General features: G+C 43.1%; 1 protein-coding gene across 1 annotated transcript in view; it reads left to right on the forward strand.

Annotated features, from left to right (window-relative positions):
* Positions 1–11,164: 11,164 nt before the first annotated feature.
* The window catches only part of cast (calpastatin), a 31,892-nt gene continuing 15,615 nt past the window's right edge, over positions 11,165–27,441 (forward strand). The window contains exon 1 of the mRNA XM_070959396.1: positions 11,165–11,313. Coding sequence (XP_070815497.1) covers positions 11,239–11,313 — 75 coding nt within the window. The 5' untranslated portion in view covers positions 11,165–11,238. The remainder of the gene's footprint in view (positions 11,314–27,441) is intronic.

Consider the following 27,441-nt stretch of genomic DNA (forward strand, 5'->3'; position numbering starts at 1 on the left):
CACAGTGCAAAACACATCCAAAATGCACTCAAAACTGCTAAAGTGTTACCAGTTAGACAGCTATCCTCAAAGTATCCAGAATGAAATAGATTACTAAGCATCAGAATGAGCCCCGTCAGCCTCACCTGAGTATGGATTATTGCATACTTATCACTGATGCTGATGGAGCAAACTGTAACCACAGCTGGGTAGTTTAAACAGAATTAATGCATCATATTGTAAAGAAAGTGAATTCTTAATCTCAGGAGTAACTAATAACTAGAGTAAATGTGGAGTTATACAGTATGCTGAAATGGTACAAATCTTCATCATCTACACAAAAATATACAATATTTGTGCAGCATTAAATGAAAATGGAATGCATATAACATTAAATATGTCAAATTGCAGAAAAAGATACCCAAATATCTCAACATCAAACACTCTTTCATTTTTTAATGTAAGCTGAAGACCTACAAACACCAAAACTGTGTGTGAAATATGAGCAAAAGTCCAAGATAATGGAACACATTTAATTAAAAGGTGCAGAGTTATGGGTTGTAATTTTTGGTGTCTTCTTTCCAGAATGAATACTGTTACCATGGCTGCTAAACCACGGTGAGACTTCTATCATTTTAAATACTGTCCTCCACTCAAATAAACCTGCATTTAATGTACATGATTTGTTACAGTCAGCTTTACAAAACTGTGTCCTGCTGTTAAAAGGTCGCCCTAAATGAAACAGTGTTTGCGGGCAGCTGATCAAAGGGTTTTATGACAATTAACTGCTTACATCAGATGCTGTTTGAGTCGTCCACTGATGGAAAGAGTGGGTCAGTGTGCTCTGATTTCACCAGTGTACAATGATCCAGAGATAAAGGTGTTGTCAGAGTGGATGTCATTATTTCCTCTTGGATGTAATGGAGATTGTGTCGGTGCATCATGTCAGACAAACAGTATAAATTAAGCACAAACAAACACGACAGTCGGAGCACTATTACACAAATGGACCCTCCAGTTTAATTCACGTGTACAATATTTGAGTAAAAATGAGTGAGCTTGTTGGTGATTGTGAGTTCAACTTGTCAGACCTGATAATGACTGATACCTTTGGTCATCTGGACATGTGCAAACAGGTCTGCACCAGATCAGCAGTGTAATCCACATTTACCTAGCAACAACTGTTTGCTTTGACCAAGGTGCTCACTCAGGCGCACCAAATCACACAGCTGAAGAGCCGCAGAGACACGAGCAAGATGGACAAGCTTTGGTTTCATGACAGAGGACAGAGAATCTCTGACTTCATTTCCATTGATTCTCGCTATCCTCTGTCCTCATCTCTGAGCCGTGTGGCTCTCTGGCCCGAGATCACTCATCCGGCCTTCCTTATTCCACTGAGAGAACACACACACACACACACCCACACACACAGAAAACCAACATCCATTTCATCAAATGAGGTCAGAGGTCTCAGCGTGTTTCGTCAGCTAATTATTTTTCCAGTTTCAGGGACAGACGGTGGAGGAAAGTCACAGCTTTCAGCTGGAGGATGACGCAGATCAGAGTGCAGACACGTCGACTGAAAGCAATTCAACCAAAATCAATTAGGTGTGGCAAATAGACTGCGCTCCTCACTGATCTGAGTACGTTTATGGTTCAGCAATGACAGCATTCTTTTAGCAGTTGTTTGTTGGGAAGTTATTGTGGTTTTGTCTGTGTATTATTGCAAATTCCAAATAAATTCCAAGTGAAGAAAAGACACAATAGTAAAGTGGTTTGATAATGAAATTATCTTCAAAGTAAATGAAACACGCAGTGTGTAATTTTTGACTGTAGGAGTCTCTCAATCAAAACAGTGACAGTTTGAGGATGAAGAAGAAGTAGCATGGAATCATGGGAGTTGTTGTCATTATTAAACAGTCACTATTACTGATGAGAATCTATCTGACGTGACTCAGGCAGAAATGTCCTCGGTGAGGTAATGTACAAAAGGTTCATTCCCGTTAGTCACATTCACTGACTCCCTTCCTCATGCTCTGTTTTATCATTTGTGGTTCCTGTGTTGCCATTAGAGATGACCAAATAAAATGTGCCGTTAGCTTGAATATTGAGCATTGAACATTGAACATTGGGGGCGCCCCTATAGCTCAGTTGTAAGGGTGCGCGCCCCATGCATTGAGGCTGCCAGTCTTCTGCAGTGGTCGCAGAACCACCCCCCCCCCAAACAAACAAACAAACATTTGGGATAATGGAAGCAACAACACAACAAAGGCAAAGGCAAATTTATTTGTATAGCACAATTCATACACTAGGCAATTCAAAATGCTTTACAGAAGCATAAAAATACACTAAAATCATACATTTCAAAGAAAGAAAGAAAGAAAGAAAGAAAGAAGGAGATTAGAGGAGAATAGAAAAATAAAAATAAAATACAATACAGGAAAATTTAAAACAGAAGCCAGTAAAAGACAATTTTTTAGCATTTAGAATGATTAAAACCATTGAACAAGTACATTTACTTTAAGTAAAAGCTGTAGCAAATAATAATGTTTTCAGCCCTGATTTAAATGAGCTGACAGTTGGTGCAGACCTCAGGTGTGCAGGGAGAATGTTCCACAGGTGAGGAGCAGCAGCATTTTGGATCAGCTGTAGTTGCCTAATTGATTTTTTGTTTAGGCCAGTAAAGACTCCATTGCAATAGTCCAACCTACTGAAGATGAATGCATGAACAAGTTTTTCCATGTCTTCTTTGGACAGGCATCCCTTCAGAATATAAAACATAGGTCAAGTCATTTTGAGATGTTTTAATGAAGAAATGTTCATACTGTGCCTTTAAACTGAAGTCTGTCGTGCAGCAGCAGCAGCACTGTGAAGCAGAGACTCTTTACACAAGTCATTGGCGTTGAAATACTTCCATGTCACTCGCCAACCCTGTGAAAGCTGCTGCCTATGACTCTCAACAAGGACACATGGTTGCCATGCCAACCCCATCCTTTTGTCATCTTAATTGTCACTGTGGCCATCAGAGAGCAACTGTGTGACAAATCTTTACTGTATGTATTTGTCAAATAAGATCAGCAGCACACTGATGTTGAATTGTCCCGTTGCACATTTCTTTCATGATTGGTGCCAAACTGGAATAAAACCTGCATCAAGTTGTGAGTTGTTTTTTTGTGCAGACACTGATCAAACCTGATAAACTGTGCATGTACGATAAAAACCTTTATTTTCCAAACAGACACACAGTTAATTGCTTCAAGAGCCAGTAAATACAAGAATAAAAAACACAGCAGAACAGAGCAGCCCTCTGTAGAAATACAGAAATGAATTGGCAAAACATAACTTATAATGTAAAACAATGTTTGTTGACTTACATAAACAAATACATCTACAGATACACACACATCTGGTCATGTACATACAGTACACCGTCATAGATCTGTCATGTATAACTCTAAGTAGTGCTTAAAACTAAGTAATAAAATTCAAAATGTTTGTTTTAATCTGCAGTAATCTCTGATAGTCTGGTGCATATGTGTTGCTCTTATAAGAGTGTATTTAGATGGTCTTGTCCGTGTGTCTTTGCACCAGCTGTCATTAAGAGGACAGTTATTTCAGTGAAGAAGCAACAGAAGCTGTTTTAGTCTACAGCGCTGCGTTAGTTTAATATCTCAAGATATAAGTGTGGCGAACATGAGTAATACTGAAAACAAATTCAACAAAGGTTAACAATCTGTTTCATTCAACGTCACCAACGCTCAACCGACACTGTACAAATGTCACCTGTTATCAGGAGGTGATGTAAAAACGCCGCTCTGGGTTCAACCAGATTGGCATCACTTTGCAGCTGACAGACTGTTTGTTTATGTCGACGGGATTCATGCTGTTATCAGGAGGTGTGAAGGTCAGACGGACTCTTCTCTGTCTCTGAAAGCATCAGAGTGACGGACACAGCGGATGCTCGGACATCACACAAGCCTGCGAGTCACCACTTCATCCGCCGCGTATCTCTGACATCAGGCCTGTCTGATGAGGCGGAGACAAATGACAGTGTGCTCACAGGGGGCAGATAAGACAGGAAGTGTGCCAATCACTTCAGTTTGTTTCGCTTTGATGCCCTTTTCTGTTTCTTCATTATTGTTCTGACAAATGGTTATTCTTTAACACACAACATCATGCATATGTTATTAATCATATTGCTAAATTTATGAGTTTACCCTTGTACTGCCTATAAATAGATGAGGGGAAATGTGTTGAAAAATAAACTGTCAGGATCGCAAAATAGAACAAATACAGTGAGGATTTGTTAGTAGGTATGTATATATATATATTTTTACAATTCCATAATCTGTGAATTGTTAATTAGATGGACATTGTGGAGATTTAAACACAACAGTACAGAAAAATGAAAACGGTTTCTGGTTTATTTATGACTTATTTATTCATCATGGATTTTTTGTGCATCTGGTCCTCCTCTCATCTACTCCATGAACATCCAAAACACTTTCTTTTTTTTCTTTTTTTAAATCGCTATCATTGTTGCTTATCATGGAGTCCAAACATTAGCATGAAGGAGACAGAAACGTGTTAGCAGAATGTTTGAAAACCATTCCACTGCTGGAGAACAGGTCTGTCATAATTAGGGCTGCAGCTAATGAATGTTTCCATTAACCTGCTGATTCTTGTGTCAGTGAATCAGTTGGTCAGTAAACTGCCCAAAATGATGACAGGAACAGAGAGAAGCAACAAATGCTCAAATTCAGCCTGTCCACCCCTATCAATCATCTAATTAACTAACTAATCGTTTTAGCTTTGTATAGTATCCTAATTATCATGTCAGCCACGAGAAGCTCGTCTGCTTCTCTTCTGAAATTACTTTAATCCCATTCAATGTGAGGGCCTGTGAGATGTGGCACGATGAACTAACATTGATATAAAAGTACTTTAGTGTGACTTCTCTACAGTGACGGAAAGTAACAAAGTACATACACTTAGAATACAAGTTTTTTGCAAATTTGAGGCACTTATACTTTACTGGAATCTTTTCTACTTCTATTCCACTGCAACCCAGAAGGAAATCTTGTACTTTTTACCTCACTGAAATCTTTGTTTTCTAGTTACTTGATAAGATTAAAAAAAAAAAAAAAAACTATACACATCAAGAGCTTATAAAATATGATGTTTTGTTTAAACTACCCAACAGTTTATGCAAAGCTAACATGATTATTTGGTTAATTAATTAGCCAATTGGCAGAATTTTTTACATCATTTTTCATGCAGAACATTCATGGTTCTGGCTGCGCAGATGTAAGGATTTAATGCTTTTCCTTTTAATTATTTCAGCATACTATTTTTTTTAATTTTGGACTGTTGTTTGGACAAATGCTGTTTGCATTCCTCACTGTTTTTAGAATTTTACAAACCAAAAATCAATCGATTAATGGAGAAAATGATCATCAGATTGATTTACACAGAGTACTTTAAGTACAGTTGGCCTGTGATCGGCTGGCGACCGGTTCAGGGTGTACCCCGCCTCGAACCCCCGAAAAGGGATAGTCGGGTATAGACAATGGATGGACTTTAAGTACATTTTCCTGATTGTGGTGGTGGCGAAGCCGCGAAGTTTCCCTTTTAGCCACTAGAGGGCAGCATTATGCTAAATTAAGGCGCCAGCTCAGTGAGAGGAAACATCAGCGGTGAGTCAACTGTTCCCTGAGCTGTGGGGCGTGTCTCTTCATGCCCCCCCCCAAAAATGCAGTTTGTGGGTTTTTCCTGCTCTAAATTAAGAGTTGCGTGTTGATTTCGAGCACAACCACACACGTAGTTTATTTATGGACCCACTGTGTATTTGACACTGGCATTTTATCCTCCTTTAACTCATATGTGTCAGTCTTGTGTTTTAGTGTGTTGTGTGCCAGTGTAAGTGAATTTCATCTGGAAAGACCCCCGGTTAAAGGATCAGACCTTACTTCCTGCACTTCCATCTGAAACACACACAAACACACACACATATACACATGCACACAATTATAACCAAACCATATTGCTTAGACCAGCTACTTTTGATCGTCAATCATCAAACACGACATTTGAGCGGGAGGGGCAACTTATTTTCCTCCAAGGGGCAAAACCAGCCTGGATAGACTCAGATTTCCAACAGAGCACTGAGGGCGCAGAGGGAAACTTTCAAAGTTTATCCGGAGTCGTGTTGCAAAGATGCCACATAAGAAGAGAAGCCATGGTCCCCAAAAACCCACAAAGGAGGCGAAGGAAGTAAGTGTCTTTCTTTTACTGCGCGGCAGACACTGGGTGCCGCCTCAGGACGTGTTTAGAGATGCAGATAATGTCCAGCTTACAGGGACGCCTGATACTAAGATACAGTTAATTACATAAGCACTGAAGATTGCAGCAAAGTGTAACTCACTGTTCCACAAGTAGGAACTTTCTGTGCATGTGTTGGAGTGCATGGGGTGTGTGTTTGTGCAGGGTGGCTGCACTGGATGTGGCTGTTTTTAAGGAATAAGTTCAAATCTGCTGTACTGCGTCGATTCACTATCGGTCAATCGATTTTTCCAGTGCCTGGAAAGCAACTGATGGTGGTGTTTTCAGAGGTTTCATGTCCGCGTGTGCAGCCAGAGAGGCGTCAGATGCAATTATTTGATTCTTGTACCCCCCCCTCCCAGTTTATCTAGAAACATTTACAATAGTATATGAAGCTCCTTCTCTGCAAATGTGTGTGTGTGTGTGTGTGTGTGTGTGTGTGTGTGTGTGTGTGTGTGTGTGTGTGATGATGGTGGAGTGTGGGGGTGGCGCATTTGGGCATGCAGGTCAGTGCTTGATCACTCCGTGGGTATGCGGAAGAACGGGAGACCCCGAATGAGTTTACTGTAATCTGACTGAGTCATTAGAGGACTAGGAGCACAGACAGCTTGTTGTGATAATTATCTTAAATGTGAGTGTGTGTGGGGGGAGTGGCACATTATTCAGAGACGCATGAGAGGAAATATCCCACGGTGAGGAACAAGACAGAGTGGCAGTGCAGGGTTGAGGCTCTATCCCAGGCACCATGGCGTATGCGCACTACTGGACGTGTCTTGTGAGTACATCTGCTTCTTTTCTCTCCCCCTTCTCTCTCTCTCTCTCTCTCTCTCTCTCTCTCTTCTGTTTGTCCCTCTGGCAAAACGCGTCTATAACTCTCAGGCGAAGCTTGGCACAGTGTGCGCTTTTACTGCAGAAAACCAGCACGACTCGCCTGCAGGTAGACGAGCTCACCTGAGAGCTCTTTAAAACTTGGCATAGGCTGCAAAGATAACCTTTGAACTGAAATAAATTATTCTAAGTGCTTTGCCCATATTCTGTCACACACACACGCACAGCGTTTACACACGAGGGTGTGTGAGTGTTTGAGCTGAGCATCCACACGCACACTTGTTACAGCATTGAACAGTCCCAGTGATCCCTCCAGGTGAGGATCTGATATGCACTTATTATTGCTTATACACATACTTAATGTACTGTCATAAAATGCAAACAGGACCAGAGCACGTTTGCTTTTTGTTAGTTGAATTTGGTAGCATTAGACTCCGCGACTCCAACTAATTATAACTATTTTAGTTGTTGATTCATTGGGCAAATGTTGTCTTAATTAATCAATTAATTGTTCAGATTATAAAATGTCAAGTGTCTTATTTTGTCCACAACCCAAAGATGCTCAGTTTACTCTCAAAGAGGAGTTAAGGAGACCATAAACTGTTCACTTTGAAGAGGCTGGAGAATTCATACTTTTAAAAAAAAAAAATTACTCAAACTGATTCATTGTTTCAAATAGATGGTGATTAATTAAATAGTTGACAATTAATCGATTAATTGTTCCGTTAGACTCTCATGAATAATGTTCAAAAGCAAGAAGAGCAACAAGATGACAAGAAGCACTTCTCGTCAGATGTTAAATGAATAAACCAGAAACACAATAGGTTGAGCTCACTGCATCCTGTGCTGACGTTCGGTTGAATTTATCGCGTGTGTGTGTGTGTGTGTGTGTGTGTGTGTGTGTGTGTGTGTGTGTGTGTGTGTGTGTGTGCAGCAAGAAGAAGCAGCTGCTCCCCAGTGTGAGGTCCGCTACAGTAGTGCATCCTCAGCCCACTATCCCACGGCGAGGTCCTACTTTGGCAAGGTACTGACGTCACCTCCTCCTGCTGTCTCATGCTCACTGAAACCTGAAGAAGAGAACTCTTGAATTTCTTTTTGTTTTCGTGGAGGATTGACTTTTAAAGGGGACTGTTTTGACCTGTTGAGTTTCAGATTCAGTTCAGGTTTCTCATCCTTGGGCTCACTTATTTTGACATTGACATAATTTTGACTGAAAAAATAAATTTAATTGCATTCGGGGTCTAAAGGGAGCTTTGGAGGAGCTTGCAGAAATGTCTGAGTAGCTACTACATACTGAACTTGCATTGCTGTAGATGAGTGCATATTGTTCTGAAGTCAAAGGTCAGTGCTGGAGTTCAGTATATGTGAAGAAGACTAGCCTAGACTAGACTGGAAACTGATGGGGACCCCGGTGAGGAATAAAGAACAAGGTGACAAACATGAAGGTGTGTTTGTCTCCCTCTGCTGAGCGTGTTCACTGTCGATGATCTGCAGCCTCGTAAAGTGCTGATTCGTCAGGTAAGAGCTGCTCGTCTGCAAACCTTCTGTCTGGGAAAGTTGTTGGTGTGTCCGCTCTGTTGATGAGGAAGTGCAGTAAACCCACACTCGCAACAATCCCGCTAATTATCAAAACATCTGGTTGATCTGGTTAATTAAGGTCACACCTGTGATCTAGATTAACCTCACATGCGTAGGTGGCCCGGTGTGTGAGGTGGTGATGAGCGCTGGATGTCTGAACTGCTGTGGCGGACATGCTGGTGAATGTAGCGTGACATGGGTCTAAATATAAAGAAGAGTGCTACTGTGGCAGAGGAGTCCAGTTACATACTAATTTGTAACACCACTGCATGCCAAATACGTGATAGAAGTTCAGGTAGGTCTGTGGGAGGTTACAGCGCAGGCTGTTTTTGTTTTTTTCCCATGGTGCACCAGCTGGTTTTACAGGCTTTGTCATTTAGCAAGTCCATCGACAAAGGTGTGTCTGTCTGACAGGTAGTGTCCCGTGCTGTGGAGGCCTCTGCATGAGCCTGTGTGTGCATGTGTGCACACATTTACAAGTCTGAATCAGCCCATTGCAGCATGTACAATACGTGCTCTGCAGGGCCGTGTGTGGACCTGCGCCGCACACGCTTTGTCTGCCCGTGTCTTTTTTAAGTCGTCAGAAACAGAAAAAGATAGAAAGGCAAACCTGCCTGACTTCATTCCTTTGCTGTGTGAACATGCTGGCTGATCAGATGGAATACAGAAGAGGTTTTAAAAATCTGACACCCCCACAAACTCCCCTGCATCCTCTTGGGAGGGCGTGCCTCATAGTGTGATAACCTCTGGAAAGCAGTATATGGTGGGTGTAAAGATAGAGGGTCTTACATGCTGTACAGACTGCAAAGCCTTTAAAGGCAAATCTGTGAATTGTGAAACTCCGGTATACAAGTATATATATATTTGACAGTATTTGATCGTGGAATGAATATCATGTCGTTCTAATAATTTTGAATCATAGTCTTTAAGCATCCATGTCTCCTGATATTCATTCACCTGATAGGTCTTAATTCTGTACAGAAACCCTGCAGAGATGTGGTGTCTTGCCATTCAGTTTCAGTATCATGTTGCACTTCCTATACAGTGTATGTGTACTGTGAACCATATTTTGCATCCCTAAACCCTTCCATGTGGCATGCTTAAAGGGACGGCTCAGAGCTGCACCTGGCCAGTTAGTTTTTAGTGGAGGGGTTTCATGTCCAGTGGGTTCAAACTCATAGCAGATTGCATTATTTTCATGTTCTGCTGAGGTGTGCTGCTCAAACAGAGCGCTCACTCAGTCAGAGCACACACTGATTCCTCCACAGTGACTCACTCAAAGACAGTATTGTCTGCACACTCCACCCAACAGCTGCCCAAAGGGATGCCGAATACACCCATATCAAAGGTGAGGTAAAGCCTCAGAGCTATGCCTGGAATTGCACTTTACCCTGGCGTCACCTCTTTTGCAAATGACGTGAAAACAATGGGAGCAGAGTCACGGCTCTGGATGCACCTGAATGTGCCTCTGTCCACACAGTCTGTGTTAAATAGAAGCTCGTAAAGAAAGTAATGCTGTGTTTCCACTTCTGCAGTTTGCTGAACGTCTTGTTCAAGTGAAGTTCTCAGTGAAGCACTACAAACAATAAGCACTGTAGGTTCGGAAAGCCAACACCCACGCCTTAAGCTTGAGCAAATCTATTAGTCCTGTGTAGAAGTCCTTCCTGCATTCTTGCTTCCTATGTACATGCTTTGATGCACAGGATCCAGATGAACTCCCTCAGATAACAGTCTCCCATTGGCTCAGCCAGTGGCTATTCATGGATAGTTAACATTCTGACCAGGTGACCTGATGCTCACATACCCAGGATTTAATCCATATCATCCCCTGCTATTAGACTTCTGCTCAGTCTTGTTTCTCTTGGCAGCTGGTTGACACAGATGTAATGTAAAACTGGCCCCTCCCTTTATTCTCACAAGCAATTAGGCAGCCAGGCTGGTTGCACAAAGCTATCCTTTATTGCTGTGCGTACATAACCGTGTGCGTGTGTGTCCATGTCTGTGTGTGCTGGAGATCGGTGCACGATGTCATCGCAAATCTGGGTGTGTGCTCGTTGATAAGCAGCTTGGATAATGTCTCAGATAAAACTGAGGGCTTTTTAGATGCAGCACACTTCAAAAAATAGTTTTACACATCTTCCCATGCAGGCATATTTTTATGCATGTGTGCCCTCGTGTGTGTGTGTGTGTGTGTGTGTGTGTGTGTTCCAGCAGTATTGGTTTCCCCTGCAAAGCAGCTCAGATGTGGCGCCTCATCAGGTGGGTGTCAGTCCATGGTCAGCTCCCTTCCCTTTATAGCCCAGAGAGTTACAGCCAGGCCTCTTGTGATTTCCACATCTGAGCCTTCCCTCTCTGCCCCCTTTGCTCCCTGACCACGCCCCCCACCCACCAGTCCCTCCTCCTCCCTCCCTTTCCCCTTCCCTTCCCCGTGTGTCGGAAACATGCTGCAAGCCGACAGACAAGGCAGAGGCTGACAGACGTACACACACACACACACGCACACACGCGCACTCGGAGGCACTTTCAGCCAACATGGGCCAGATTCTGAGCTGGATCCGAGGCCCACGGGACGGCCCGGCCCTGCGGGATGTGGCCGTGGAGGAGCAGGTGTGTGCAAACGTGTGGGTGTCTTCGTATGTGTGCTTGGGCCATGGTTTGTGCTGAGCAGCTAATGTAAAAGTGTCCACGTGTGTTTTGTTTTGTTCCTGTAAGTCAGGCTGCAAGTATGAGTGCGCATGTTCTAAAAAATGCTGTTCTGTTCATTCTGTTCGTCTGGTTTGCTGCTGCTGTATGTTTAACAAAGGACTTATTTGGGAAACGTACATAAGGAGGAAAACTGATTTGGCTGCAATCCAAGTCAGACCCTCCCTCTCCCTCCCTCTCCCTCTCTCTCTCTCTCTCTCTCTGCTGGAATGTGAGGCTGCTGGTCAGTCTGCGAGTTCAGAGCCAGAGTTTGTGCTCTGTCGTAGTGAGCTATTAAACCACTGGCTGGGACAAGGCCTGCCTTGTTTGCTACCTGTTGCTGCAAGCAGCGAAGGGAAAAGTGCATAGATCTTGGTTAGTAATGCTTGTTCCAAATGAGAGAGGTGTGGTGGTGTTTTGTGCTGACAATATCCTGATTTCATTTTCACAAAGAAGAACATTAAGTTTTTGTTTTTTCAAGAGTTTTCAGGTCTCGCCCAAATAGCGATGTCTGCAGAAGCAGCAGGATCACGTAATCTGAAAGGGTGTGTAGCTGGAACGAGTTTAAGGGCCCTGTTTTTCTTTCTTTGCATGACTTAAAATTGCACTGTAGGTCATATCCTGTAGCCTCGATGTTAGATTCTCACATGTGTGGCAGAGAAAGCGACTGCGTGCTGATATGTGACAGGTCAGCACCGGCTATCTGGATGTCAGTACTTTGTTATCAGGGCTGTTTGCTCTGAGTCACTTCATGTGTTAAAGGTTAAGTTGCAAATGTGTCCCGGGAGGAGGACTGCTCACGGATAGCCTTCACATTTTTGTTGGGAGAGTTTTTGTTGTTTTCTGGCCCAAATCCTCCCAGCACTGGGCTGCAGCAGTCTGCCTCCCCCGGAGACTGACAGGAAATGGCCACTGGGAAAATGTACCAGAACAAAGTCAAAATATGACAAGAAGACAATGGTTTAACACTTGGACACACACCTAGAACACATCCTCGCTGCCAAACACACATCCATTAAGAGCTGAGTAGATGTTGTGCACATCAGTCTTGACATTTGGCCCCTGTATTTGCATGCTGTCGTGCAATTGCCATCTATTTCAACACTGCAGTAGATTTGTAATTGATTCTTAATGTACATCATGTGTTACAGCATCATCTCCTGCTGAGAACAATCACTTCAGTACCTCTGAACTAAGCAGTGTTGTATGTAAACAGTATAGTGCAAAATGGCTCCATTACAAGTAAAAATTGTGCATTCAACATTGCTCACCTTTCCTTCAAGAGTTGGTAGAGACCAGAAACAGAGGGAAGAAAGAGCAAATATTGGACTAATGAATGCAGTGTTGCTCCACTTCTTGCTAAGAAGTTCACTGTATCAACAGGTGATCGTATCTGGTCAAAAGAAATCCATTATTGCAAGTTTATGGAAGAACTGTCAGCAAAATGTAAAGAATGAAACATGAAAATACTCATTATGTTAGCAAAATGGCCCCTGCTGCTGTCTTCTTTATATTGTTCTATGCAGCATTTTATTGTTGCAGCTGGTTTAGGTGGAACGGATTCTAACTCGTTACTGACGTGGATAGATAATCTGAAAATATTTGTCTCTGTAAATACTGAACTAGAAGTTTAAATTTGCTTAAAATGGAAATACACCGGTAAAGTACCTCAATCTTAAGCTCAGCGCTTGAGGAAGGTTCTGCCACTGCTTGTTTTTGTTGTATGAGCCTGTGCAGTACAGTCTCTGCTGACTCATTTGACTTAAACAAAGTCTGATGTCATGCATGTGCACGTTTCCACTGTCATGAAGTGACAAATCAAAACTTGAATCCCTCTCTATTATCCCTTCATATCAGTAACCACAGACCAGCTGGGTTGGTTAGCATGAGCCATGTGTGGTTTACTGCCGTCATGCCACACGATGTCTGATGCTTCAGCCTGTTACTGTAAATCTCTCTGCTGTCTGGAACTGCTTAGTGTATGTGCAAAATGTCTGAATGCATGCGAGCACAAAATGAAAAACAAAATATTTCAAATAGTCTGCAGGCAGGCGGCAATCAGCTGTATCGATGAGATGCTGCAGCACATGACTGACTGTAACAGCCCCTCAGGCTGTGTGTGTGTGCCAGAAAGACAGGGAGAGCACACTGTGTACATGTGAGCATAAATACACACATATCCTGCACAACTAAAATATCGCCCTTCCACTTCCTGTTAAATGTGTTTCTAAATATTGGTGTTTATCCCTCCAGCAGCCCGTGTGTAATTTACTACCACTCATCGGGACTTGTCAGATTTCTCACTTCGCTGTCAGCTTGGTATGTGTTGACTGCTGATCCAAACGTTGCTCTCAGGCTTTTGTTATGTCAGTTATATAAAAACAGCTCAGGGAGAGTTTCCAGGCCTCAGGGCTCACCTGAGAATGTGCTTCACCTAGGGGTTGTAGTTTATGACCACAGTCTTTCTGAACCTTTTGTTCGGCTGTCTGTTTTCAGCTGACGTGCTTCAGGAAAAGCTGGCGCTCGTAGCCACATGATGTTTGTGACAATCAAGGCTGCGTAATGAAGACCCAGCAGCCTGACGCTTACTGGAAACTGCAATGTGATATAAGGCCTGAGATTCTTGGTATTGCCTTAGAGGAACACATGGAAGGGCCCAGCTAAAGTTGATGATGATGTGTTGGCAAGCTTGGAATTATAATAAGCTAATTTTCAAGTCCCTACTACATGTTGATTTAACTGAGCCCTTGTGCTCCAAAGCTTTATTCTGTCCTGCCCTGTAATCTGAGGTAAACACTGTGAGACTGATTTAGTCTGCAAATGTAAGACATAGGACTAATGTGACATATGCTGACAGCAGATACTGCAGGTCCAGATTTTCTTCTGTGTGTTTCTCGTGTGGGTTAACGAGCCGGGGGGAAAGTGCAGCGCTAAATTTAGACGTGAGCATGCAGCTGAGCAAAGGACTGCTGTTGGTGTGTGGGGGTGGGGGGTGGGGGGGGGGTACAGGTGCACATGGGGAAACCACAGAAGGGGTCAATATCCATATTTTCATCAAAGTACCAAACTGGTTTCAACTTTTTTTTCCAGCATTTTCACTCTCGTTGTTCAGACACAGGTCGTTGTTCTACAATCATGTGTTATATTGGTTTAAAAGAATTCCAAGTTAATTAAAGTGATTCCTAACGAATGAAGCTGTCAGCCTTCACTCATCCTTTGTATCACGACTGCTTCTTTTTCTCTAGGTTCCGTTTTGATTGCAGCTTTGTGAATCCAGGCAGCGCTGTGCGCCAGCCAACTCCCATATCTCAGATTTCCGAGCATCTCATCCACACTTGAACGTTGCACAAGTCAGAAATGATTCAGGCTTTAAAAGATACAGACTGCACCTCAAAAGGCATTACCACACAATGATGCGGCATGCCCAACAAACATTAATAACGATATTCACTGTGATGGAGTGTAGTGAAATGAACACAGCTGCCGAGGAAACAGGAAAAACACATTCGATAATAACGCGACTGTTTGCAGCGTTCAACAGTGATGGAAAGAAGATGAGATGAAGGCCGAAGTGCTTGTTTGGTCTGTGTTTTGTCTTTTTCAGTACCCAAAAATAATACCAAATAAATTGAGCGAGCGCAAATATTTTAATAAAATGCACTTTTTATGTTTTGGCATATTTGGAATTTGAATGTAGGAACAGACAGTTAGATTCAGATTGACGCAGACAGACAGAAGTTTACATTTTTGTATTGCAATTCAAAAACTCAATGGACGAATCCAAAGAGTGAAGAGAATACATGACCGGAATTTCAAGGAAAAGATCATCGAACGAGCATAAAACTGTCGAAGAGCGCATTTTAAGCTTAACTGCCAGTGTTTTGAGTCTCGGCAGCTGTCTGTCAGAATCACTTTGGATCCTCTGCAGATTCTTTTTGTTTTTTCCCCAAAATTCCATGTTTTCCCTTTCAATTTTTCACATCAATTTCCACAGTTCCGTCTGTATTCTCTGCATCACAGAAATCACAGAGCTCCACAACATAACAACGTGTGGATTATCACCATAATGAATCCTAATGTTCTTGGTGATTGGTTCTCAGTCGTCCAAAACGTAAGATGAACCTAAAGATCAAATATCACATGCTAGTGTTAGCATGTTAGCATACCTATGTTACAATGAAGCCCACAGACAGCAGAGACTTTATGCTGAGGCTGACAGTGCAGCTGGAGCTAATCAATGCTGAGTTCAGCCTTACAAAGTAAAATTTCAACTGATGGAAGGGGACAAATTGGTGTCAAATAAGCATATAGTGCATGTAATAATAGCAATTGATTTGTTTGTCCAGACAGATGCATTGTTCTGACATATTATTGCATTATAGTGTCGATATGGTGAACCTGTTCACAAACTGTTGCCTATTTACAAATCCAGCTTCCACACACACACTCACACACACTTACTTAAGAATCGCAGTACATGAAATGGGCACCCGAGTTTGTTGACAGTTTTGAATTGAGAGATAAGCGTATCGTCCCAGCCCTGAGTCATGTGTCTGTTTGTTTCTTCACCATCTCACTGCCAACATTGTCTGCGTGCCATGGTGCTGTCCACGCTTTGTATGGTTAGTTTCTCAGAGTTTGTTTGATGGAAACAGCCGCCTGCTGCTGGAAACAGGACACACTCAGACAGACAGTAAAACCAGAACAATTAGCTACATACATCAGGCTAAAACGTTCTGTAGAGGGCTGGGAGACGATTCCCTGTGTAGGTTTATCACCAGTCACCCTGATACAGGCAGCAGTCTGATCTGTACAATGACGCTGACCTTCAGATTGATCACCATCCGGTATGTTTTCACTGTGAAATGCTTTTAACTGTGATCTCTTGCCAGCAAAAGGATACAGGCAGTCCTATTTTCCCACAGACTTGATACCTTACAACCTCCCACGTAGACATTTCCTGTGAGCTCTTAAAAACAGAATTAGAAGTTCAGTCTTGACCATCCCCCCAATTTCCAGCGTCACTGTTCTGATTGGTCAGTCTGTCTGGATGGGTGGGTGGGTCCGTGATCTGCTTCAGCTCATTAGTTGTCAACAAAGATAAGTGTTACCAGGGGTTACCAAGTAAGGCGTTTGGATCCAGTGTAAGCATGCATGTTTTCTTACAGAAACATGCCAGTTCTCTCTCTCTTCCCCTCACACACACACTCAGACACACACACACACACACACACACACACACACACACACACACACACACACACACACACACACACACACACACACACACAGAGTCAGAGACACAAAAGGACAAAGCTGTGAGAGAAGATTTATTTTGAAAGGTTCCAAAACAGACACAAATATTTCTGGGCAGGGGCAGGGGTTGTGCAACAAGTTGAGGAGTTATATGGTGGGCCTTCTTGTTCTTTAAAAGATATTTTTAGATTCAAAGAATAATGGCAGAGGAATGAGGGGGCAAGAAAATATGTCTACCATGCTCATTTGTGAACTCTGTTGAAGGTGATATTCCTGAGGCCTGTAGTCATCGACTTGCCGTGGCTGATGTTTCTGCAAGTCTGCTCATGTTCACATAAGAAGAAAAAATCTTACAGATTAGCTACACATGGCAGGGAAAGTGCATCCGTCTGAGTACATAAAATGTCAAATACAGAGCAAAAACCCTGAAATGTTTTACTGCTTTGCTCTGAAAAGCATCAACTTCATAGCCAGGGACAGTTTAATTAATCGTGGTTAAATTGTAAATTTGTTCAAGAACAGCACATTGTTCCTTTGCTTTGCATTACTTCATGGATTGTAGTGTTGTAGTGCAGAGACAAAATGCCAGTCTTATGTTCATTCATCATAAAACAACAGACTGATACAAAGGGTGACATAGTCAGAGCCCACACAGCAGTCTCACACGACGCTCGCACAATCCTCCATTGACTATTTGTCGGCACAAGGGGGCGCTGTTCTCCTGAGCCCTCCCCTTTGAACATGCTGGACGTGTTTTCAGGTTGGAGGTGCTGCATTTGAGAAATAGTTCAATGCTCTATTACCGTTCGCAGATGCTGACCTATCGGCTAATCAATGCCATAAAGTGTGTGTGCTGTGAGGGGAAAGGTTATGACTGCCGTGTATTTTTCTAAAATTCTTACACAACTTCTGGCTGCAGTCCAGAGGCTGTGTTTCCTGTCTGTTCCTTTGTTCAGCAGCTACTTTGAGGAGCTGTAAAGAGCAGAGAGAACATGTGTGAACTTGTGTTGATGATAACATTGTCAAAGGTCTCTTCCCCCCAACAGCGTTTTTGTTAAATTTACACTTTTTTATGTTTTCTTGTTCTGGCTGCTGCTCTGGCTGTCATCGGGTGTGGTTTGGACATGTGATGAGGTCCCCCTCCCTCTCCTCTTTTCTTTCCAACCACACACACACACACTCTCTGTCTCTGCACTCTAGATTCCTAAGCAGTGAGTCTCTCAGACACACCCAGACTCTGCCAAACAACACTGCTGCAGCAAATCTACTTCTGCCTCATCACTGCTTCATCCTTCAGCTCCACAATAACTCGCCCTGCGAATATCTTGATGTAGGCCATCATATCTGTTATCAAACTGCAACATCCCCACCTCACAAAGCCCACCCTGACCCAGCCCAAACTTTCCCTCAAGCTGACTTATTTATTTTTTCCTGGCAGGCGGCGAGCGGTGGGTGGGTCTTTGTGTGTCCGACTGACCAATCTGACTGAGCCTGCTCTGCTGCCTTGTGGCTGAGGAGGTGGAGCCTGAGCAGCACAGGCTTGCTGTGCCACTTCCAAGAAGGCGGAGCACCAAGTTTTGCAGCTCTGGGCGTGTGTCTATATGCGTGTTTACATGTGTGTGCGTGCATGCATCTGTGCTTGACATACAGCGTGTATGAAAGTGTTTCCACAACGGGATTCTAAGGTTAATCGGCTTCAAGAGAGGATTTTGGTAGTGTACAAGGCAGCATATATAGAGGATATACAGCCACTGTCAAACCTATGGTATGTATCTGGATAGTATTTCCCCTTCATGCTCGCTCTTTTGTCAATGTCTGTGTGTGGAAGGGCTTCCTGTTTGACTGATACCTGTCAAATCACTTTGACGGCTGTTGTGTGGCAGAGCAGCGTTTGTCAGCAGCCCACCATGTTTGTGAGACAGCAGCTTGTGGTGATCAAGTTTGCTGCTTTTTGATGTGTGCAGTGAAGAAAAGTTGGCAAAGGACTTGGGATTACTTTGTTACTGCTGTTAATTCTTATGGACCCCCAGAGCAGTTGTCACTAATGTAACAACAAATGGGGATCACTTCAGTGATGTGCCATTAATATGTCTTCAGGCTCTGACAGTAACTCTTAACGTGGCTCTAAACAGAATCATCCGACACTCTCTAGACGTCTGTAAACCAGGGTTTGCTGCTCATTGCTGATAATAAGCATGTGCAATAGTATGATAAACAAAAATAGCACAAATACAGAGAAACACAAGATCAGTGATTGTGCTCTCCTTCTTGGACTCTTCTTGAGGCAAAGTGCTTGTTAGTTTGCAATAAACAGGGAGAAGGAGCATACTCAGTCTCAGCAGAATGAAGCAATGTGATGAACTCATGTATGAAACCAGTACAGTGCTGTTAAAGTGCCGTGTCTTCTCCCTCCTGTCTTATTTTGATGTGACAGTAAAGTGTATTGACAGCACAGTGTCTTCACAGGCAGGTGAGCTCCTGAGTTTACCCAGCTGTCTGTTTGCTCTTGAGATATTCCCCACAGTAGCAGTGTTCATCCACATGCAGCTCTTCAGCAAACTTCAATCAGACAACAACAGCTTTCGACTTCTGCTCCACACTCTCGCCCTGTAACACTGACTGCAGCTTTCGTCATTTCCGCTGCTGAGCCGAGGTGATCAGCATTATCACAAGTGGCCGTTTAGATAGCCAGGGCTATTTTGAAGCCGTAGCAGCAGCTAGCAAAGGAGCTGTTTCCAGCCATATTCATATGTGCGTGTCTGTGCTTTGTCGGGTGGGGCCCAGCATTAGTCATCAGTTTTCATTACAGGCACATGCGACTGCTTTAATCACAGTTTTTGGGTCTGGTCTGGATGTACTTCATTGTTTCTTCTCTATTCACAGACAAGTACTATGAGAGTTATGTGCGTCATGCAGTCCTAGTCTAATGTTGGACGTATGTACAGTCATCATGCCCTATCTGAAGCAGGAAAAGGACTAAAACAGCACCTCGAGCACTTCAACAGATTCCATCAGAGATGAAGCGTCAACCCAATACCAGTTTGAAATGAGCAATGGTTTTAAGTGGCACCATGCTGACATCACCCACCATCTAAAATCTTGTGTCTATTTTGGCCACTCTCTCTTGGGTTCAGCTGGCAGTGTGCCCAGCTCTCCCAGAATGACCATGACGTGGATATCAGTGTCCTGTCCCCAGCTACGTCTGTCCGTGTTGTCCTCACTGGTTACTCCAAAGCTCTGTGGTTCTATCTGTGTGAGTGTATGTGCGGGTGTCATGTGCAGGGTGCTGCTGCATTGAGAGCAGAATTCACTCCTGCTGTTGGTCGACATGCTTCATTGTAGGTCTGTATGAGCTCCTGAACAGACTTGACACCTGTAGCATGGAATTGATTGATAGTGTACTGTGTGTCAGGGGTGTGTGCATTTAAAATGATCATGGTGTTTATGTGTACTGTTGTGTTTCAGTCTCCATCTTTCCACGTGTGTGTCAGCTGTGAACTTTTGCTGAACAATCTCAATATGTCCCTTATGAAACAGATACACGGCAACTATCGGCCCCTCCCTTTACCCCGACAAAATTTCTACCAGGTACAGCTGTATGAAATTTCTACTGTCTGCACTTTTTTATTTTGTCTGTGTACAAGGGCTGGACAAAATAACAGGAACACCTCACAATGTGGTGGAACATACAGTACTGATCACAATCTGCAGCACTGAATGAACATGCTAACCTCATTAAAGGTAGACTAGTATTTGCAGGGCTTTCATAAAGTCTTCTTTAGATTGTAAGGTGTCCCTGTTATTTTGTTCGCCACTGTTAGCTGCATGACAAAATTCCTGCATAAATGCTGTGTACTGAGCCAAAATCACGAACCACTTGGAGCTAACTTGTGCTCCACTAGCTTTTGTTCCTCACTGTGGTTTCTTTGGTTTTTGTGAAATGCTGATGAAATGACTCAGGGATTTTTCTGTCCAAATTAAAGGCTCAGTCAAAATCTATTCATATACTTATGAGGACAGTGTGAGCCCTTCTTCACTTCAGCAAAAACATGTTTATTTTAGCAAAATTCACCAACTAACGCCTCAGCTAGCATGATATTTTGAGCTACTGTATGGCCCAGCCTTATGTGTAGAGCTGTTTTGGTGAATCCCTGAATGTGTACATGGAACCAAGTATAGAAAAATAGCAAGCACCGAAAGGAGGCATTGAATTTTTGGTGAGATTGGGTGGTTGGGTTGTTTACCCTTATTTAAAGGACCAGTGTGAAGGATTTAGTGCCATCAAGCAGTTAGCCTGCAGATTCCCACCAAACTTAATACCACTCATCTCACCGCACCCTTACCAAAGTGTGTAGGAGAAAGTATGGTGGCTGCGAAAAACGCCAAAGGTCCTCTTTAGAGGCAGTGTTGGATTTGTCCATTCTGGGATACTGTAGAAACATGGTAGAGCAACATCACAGACTGCGTGGAAGAGGCCCCACTCCTTGTATAGATATAAAGACCTCATTCTTAGGTAATGAAAACACAATTCTTATTTTCAGGAGCAGATACACTAATGAAAACATACTTTTGATTATTATGTTGTATTTCTGCCAGTCCCCCTAAATCTGACACCCACCTTTAAACCCAAACGTTGCCAATTTAATTTCATTGAGACCAAGTTCTAGCTGCCTTTTTGAAGTTTGCAGGAAAATGTTTTATATCCCTCAGTTTATTGTACCAACAAAAAGCATTTTGGTGTCTACCTGAATTCAGATATTGTACTGGCACTAGTATTGAAAACGTGCAACTAATACCTGTAGTTGTGAAGTAGTAGTGAAATGTTGATGTAACCCAGTTAATATTTTATATAATATTTTACTGTGCAGCATGGTAGATACAGAGTAGAGCAGGCACAGACGCCCATTTACATCAGAATATGGGTGTCATGTTTCTGCTTTTTAACCTGGAGGCAGAGCAGACAAGCTGTTTTTAGCTCAGTGGGCAGAGTTTGCATTTACACTAACACCAGATCTCTCCCTGAGATCAGCAGTGCTACTTATGGCACAATGCGAGGGGCACGTTTTAAAAGCAGCTTGAACTGTATGTGCACTGTTTGAGTGTATGTGGACGGACAGTGTGTTATCTGTAAGCACAGCAGTCTGCTGTACAGGAGGCATGATGAGGAATGTAGGAACGCTGCAGTTTTGAGTCACATCACACAGAAAGCTTGCAAAGCGTTTGGGTGGGTCTCAGGTGAGCAGAGTTCAGTCTGACCACATAACAAACATCTGCTTTAGCTTTAGACCTCCAACTGAAACTCAGGGCCGAGTTAAGGGCGAGGTAATAAGTACGTAACTAAAACCTGCTCACAGTGTCAGGGGAAGAGACCTTTGTGCTTTGCTGTTTGACATGTTTTTGTATTGTTGATCATCTTTACTGTAATCTGATACAGACAGCCGGAGTCATCGCGTGAACACCCTGCATAGTTCTTTACTGTCAGTTATACAGTACAGTGCATTGTTTGCTTTAATGGACTGTCATTGAAATAAGCAGCCAGTTTGTTTGTCTGCCTGTCTGTCTGTCTGTCTGTCAGAAAAGTATCTGGGTTGTTCTCTGCATGTACTGCCTAACCTGTCTTTGTTAGCTGGCATCTGTCACACACAGTGAAGGCAGGGCTGCTGCTGGACTTGTGCAATGGTTTGGATGTCAGAGGAGGGGAGACTGTTCTGTTTGTGTACAGTTTTGAAGAGTGGTTTCAAAAGACATCTCCTCTCTGATGATAATGCAAATGCATGTGGGTGATAATTTATGAAATAATGCACTTATTTGTTCTGATCTGTGCTAAGTGAGCAGAAGGTTTTGAATGTGTATGAGCGGCCAAAGAGCGTTGTCACATTACCTTGAGATCAGCAATGTAGCACATTCCGTTGGGTATCATGTTTCCATGGTTTTGGTCTTGCACATTGTTAGTGGGCATGTGACTAAAAGGCAAATGAGTCAACAAATCCTCTTGGCCATCTTCCTTTGATTTCAGCTGGTGCATCTATGATCTGTGGAGGGTTCTAAATTTAGTTTGGATGTGGTCTTTGTGAGCTTTGGGTTTGCCACAATTCATATGAGTGTAAATGAAAGTATAGAGCCCCGTAATGATGTCATTCTCTTGGTCACTGAGACATGATTTCTTTATTTCCGATGAGACATCAGACATCATGTTTTAGACAAGATGGTGAAAACTAATGCTGCAGGGACCACTGTCCCTTTAATCAAAGGAAATTAAAGCTGCTTGGCAAACCAACCATTGCTGGTTGACATGAAACGCATCACGACTGATGCACCAGTCTGGGAGCGTCACCACAGACTTAAAAGCTCCAGTACGGTGTGAAATACCGAGAGATTTACCTGGTGATGACAGTCTTCATCATCATTGTGTGAACTCTTTTGACAAGGGCTTGAATATAGTGGATGGTGATTTATATGTAAAAGTCCTGCACTCCAGCTTTAAAAGCATGGTAAGATTTATCTGAGCAGATTTTGCTTCATAATTTCCTAAACCAGATTTTCCTTAACAATATTTATCTATTCACTTTATCAACAGGGAGACAGCTAGCCTGGCTCTGTCTATAAGAATTCTGTCTACCAGCATGGATTTTGTTATCTTTCAGTGGAGCCAAGCTATCTTTTCTACCTGTTTCCAGTCTTTATGCGACATTAGATTTATAATTCTGTATTAGAAATATCTTAGCTGGTGGATTTTTGTCTCACAAGCAGTTGAAACCTTCAAACCACGTTACATCATGCAGTCCTACCCAGCAGGCGCGACAACACTGCTTCTTGTTTTCACTTATTAAAGTTTTATTTGCGGTAACTTGGCAACAGTCAGTATTTACTGCAGTAACGGGAGCAACTTGACTTCCTCTGTGGCAGGGGGATGCCCTGGATGGTCGTGACCTCACTTCCGCCCATGTGCCACTTCCTCCTTACTCTCTCTGTAAACTGCATCATGGTGACTCTTCCAACAGTCACTCCATTAATAATGACATTATTTCTAAAAAGCACAAAATGTGAAAAGAGAAAAGAGGAAGTAAAATATGTCAGGAAGGAGGCATGTTCTTAGCTGGATATTATTATTTATTTGTCCTTGCACTCCTTATACAGCTGAATTCATCAGTTGTATCAGGTCTAAAGGTAAAAAAAAACCCACAAATCCCCCCCCCCCCCCCAAATAAACATGGTGGAAACATTTGAGTCTCAAAGCTTAAATAAGCGAATTGGAGCCACAGTAAGTGACCTTATTTGTGTTAAATGTAACGGCAGTGTGTGAGGAAATCAGTGTCAGTGCTGAGCTGCAGTCATTTCTAAATCAGAGGCGCTGATTGCAGATGGTTCAGAGTGGTGCAAGTCACACTGTGCTCTGTTGCTCTGCGTTTCTCCTGCTGTACATCTTCAGTCACTGCGGTCATTCACAGACACAGCCTGGCTTCACCCTCCATCCTGCCGGCTCAGTCTAACTGTAAAACATGATCCACAGGTTTACCCACTCGGAGACTTACAGGCGCTCAGACGTGGGATAAAGTTGGAATGAACACCCAAAACAGTGTAAAAACTATTATCTGTGGCCGCACATTAGCATGCATAGTATGTCTGACAGGGCAGTGACTGACAGCCTGTGTGTTAAAATCCAAATGATCTCACGTTGTTGAGTGATTAGTGTGAACAGAGGGACAAACAGAGTAATGTTCACTGACTGGCTTGGTTAGATCAATGATACAAACCATTACAAAGCTTTGGGTTGAATGTGAAACTAATTACTTTAATTCTGAGTCAGTGTGAGTCGGGTGGAGGCTCTGTATTCTATTCACATCACCTGAAAGGACTGGGCTGGGCTCTGCTGCATACTGGACTCCACCTGGAGACCGCGGCGTGCCTCAGAAATACTGAAATGCATGCATGGCTGCCTTCAGAAAGAAGTGTATTTAGTACACTGTTGAGGATTGTACTTCTGCTTTGCTGCATCAACTTTTTCTTAAAGTTTTGAAAGTTTTAAATGTGACAGTGTCCTTGTTCCCATCATTAATCTGTGAACTAGGTCTTATTCTTTTTATTAGGCGAGAGAGCTGATGAACATAACCGTTGAGCTTTTTTCTGGTTCTGCTCTGAAATCGTGGGGCGTGTTGTTGGTGGATCAGCAGGTTAGCACTTTGCTTCACAATACGAAGGCCCAGGGTTGAGCCCAGTCTGTGATGACCAAGTCCAAGTTGTTCCCTTGACTCCCTGTCCGAGGAAGAAGTTTGTAGAAGAGCCTGATCTGTATATGGCCAAGGTCGCTATTGGCCTCAGGCGTATTGGCACTGGTGCATTTATGGACTGCTAATAACAAATTGTGCTACAGAAGTGTTAAGTTTTTAACATAGTAAACATAGTTGACATGTTTGACCTCAGGAGTGGCTGTGACAAGTTCACTTTTCAGATGTAAAACGTCCCGTTCAGTACAAAAAAATCAAGTGCTGAAAGAATCCAGACTAGGTCAAGTTTGTCAGGCTGGTTTAATTGGTGTGTTTGAGTACAGTCATTTGTTGCTTTGCATTTTGATAGTGTCTCCATGTATCCTGTCCTGTCATGTAGTATCCCTGCCTCCTTTACACTGTAAAGAAACTCGCAGTTCAGTTCAGACTATTACAGATGAGAAGAATTCTTATTGTTCTGTCAAAGTGAGTGAGGACTTTCCTTCAGACAGACCAGAAAAGCTTTATTGACTCTGGTCCCTGAGGGAGGTGAACACGCTACTTTAATACAGTTTTATATAGTTACACATGTTAAAGAACAAATTGACGGCTGTCTGTCAGATGGTTTACGTATGGATATTTAATCTGTTTCTGGATGACTCTCATTGAGTTTGGGTCACAATTAATGTCAAATTGTGATTAATAATCCCAAATAACACCAAAAGTATTTACGTCTCAGTGAAACATTAAGACCTTGGTGTGACTGAACTGTGTATATTAGTGTTGTCACTGAAATGATGCTCAGTCAACAGCAAAGAAGGAAAGTCTGCTGTTTATCTTAGCCAGTAAGACATTAGCAGTGAGTGATTTGACTAGGATTATGCTACTTCTGCTCATTGTGAAACATGCTAATCTTAGTCCAACGGTAATGCTTTGAACAAAGCTCTTTAATCTAAAATGTGGGAAATGGTAATAGGCTATAGACAAAAGAGGACACTCCCCGTAGGTGTGCTTAAGCTTTTTTACTTCTTTTATTATAGCATTAAAAACAGAGTTTTATTAGGGAAAATACGTGAACACACATGGACACACAGTGACTCCACTCTACATGTGGAGGTTGTCCTCTGGTTAGGTCCTTCATGAACTGGTGTGATTTACATTTGTGTCAGCAGTTTGATGACTGGCTACCACACAATAAACTGGATCTTCAGGCTGTTCACGTTTGCATCTGAACAGAAAAGAGCATCAGCTGCACAAACTCAGATCTTATCAACAAGAAATCTAAGGTCACAGCTCCACTGACACTGTGTGAGGAAGTCCAGTGCAGCACAGATATCACTGCTGTGTGTGTGTGCATGTGTGTGTGTGTGTGTGTGTGTGTGTGTGTGTGTGTGTGTGTGTGTGTGTGTGTGTGTGTGTGTCTTCGGCCAACCTCTTTGAAATGAATGATCTCAGTGTTAGTTTTTATGCTGTGTGACTTCAGACTAACTTGAATCCTGCATTTGTTGCCACTGTTGTCAGTTGCCGAGGCAACCGAAGACAACAATAATACTCGGTCTCTTTGCTGTGTTGCTGTCAAACAGCAGACGCACCCTTTAGTCTGGAATGTAGTGCTTGAATCAACCACCTCTAAATGCAGAATGATAGATGTGTTTGTGGGCAGCAGTATGTTGCTGCCTTGTAGCTCTATCGTTACCTGTCTGTCTGCTAGCTGTCTGTCTGTCTGTCTGTCTGTCTGTCTGTCTGTCTGTCTGTCTGTCTGTCTGTCAGCTAGCTGTCTGTCAGCTAGCTGTCTGTCTGTCTGTCTGTCTGTCTGTCTGTCTGTCTGTCTGTCTGTCTGTCTGTCTGTCAGCTGTCTGTCTGCTAGCTGTCTGTCTGTCAGCTGTCTGTCTGTCAGCTGTCTGTCAGCTAGCTGTCTGTCTGTCTGTCTGTCTGTCTGTCTGTCTGTCTGTCTGTCTGTCTGTCTGTCTGTCTGTCTGTCTGTCAGCTGTCTGTCTGCTAGCTGTCTGTCTGTCAGCTGTCTGTCTGTCAGCTGTCTGTCTGCTAGCTGTCTGTCAGCTAGCTGTCTGTCTGCTAGCTGTCTGTCTGCTAGCTGTCTGTCTGTCAGTTGTCTGTCTGTCTGTCTGTCAGCTGTCTGTCTGCTAGTTGTCTGTCTGTCTGTCTGTCTGTCTGTCTGTCTGTTAGTTGTCTGTCTGTCAGCTGTCTGTCTGCTAGCTGTCTGTCTGTTAGCTGTCTGTCTGTCAGTTGTCTGTCTGTCAGCTGTCTGTCTGCTAGTTGTCTGTCTGTCTGTCAGCTGTCTGTCTGCTAGCTGTCTGTCAGCTAGCTGTCTGTCAGCTAGCTGTCTGTCTGTTAGCTGTCTGTCTGCTAGCTGTCTGTCTGTCAGCTGTCTGTCTGCTAGCTGTCTGTCTGTTAGCTGTCTGTCTGTCAGTTGTCTGTCTGTCTGTCTGTCTGTCTGTCTGTCTGTCAGCTGTCTGTCTGCTAGTTGTCTGTCTGTCTGTCTGTTAGTTGTCTGTCTGTCAGCTGTCTGTCTGCTAGCTGTCTGTCTGTCTGCTAGCTGTCTGTCTGTTAGCTGTCTGTCTGTCAGTTGTCTGTC

This window comes from Chaetodon trifascialis, chromosome 3 (assembly GCF_039877785.1).
Source record: "Chaetodon trifascialis isolate fChaTrf1 chromosome 3, fChaTrf1.hap1, whole genome shotgun sequence".
NCBI lineage: Eukaryota > Metazoa > Chordata > Actinopteri > Chaetodontiformes > Chaetodontidae > Chaetodon > Chaetodon trifascialis.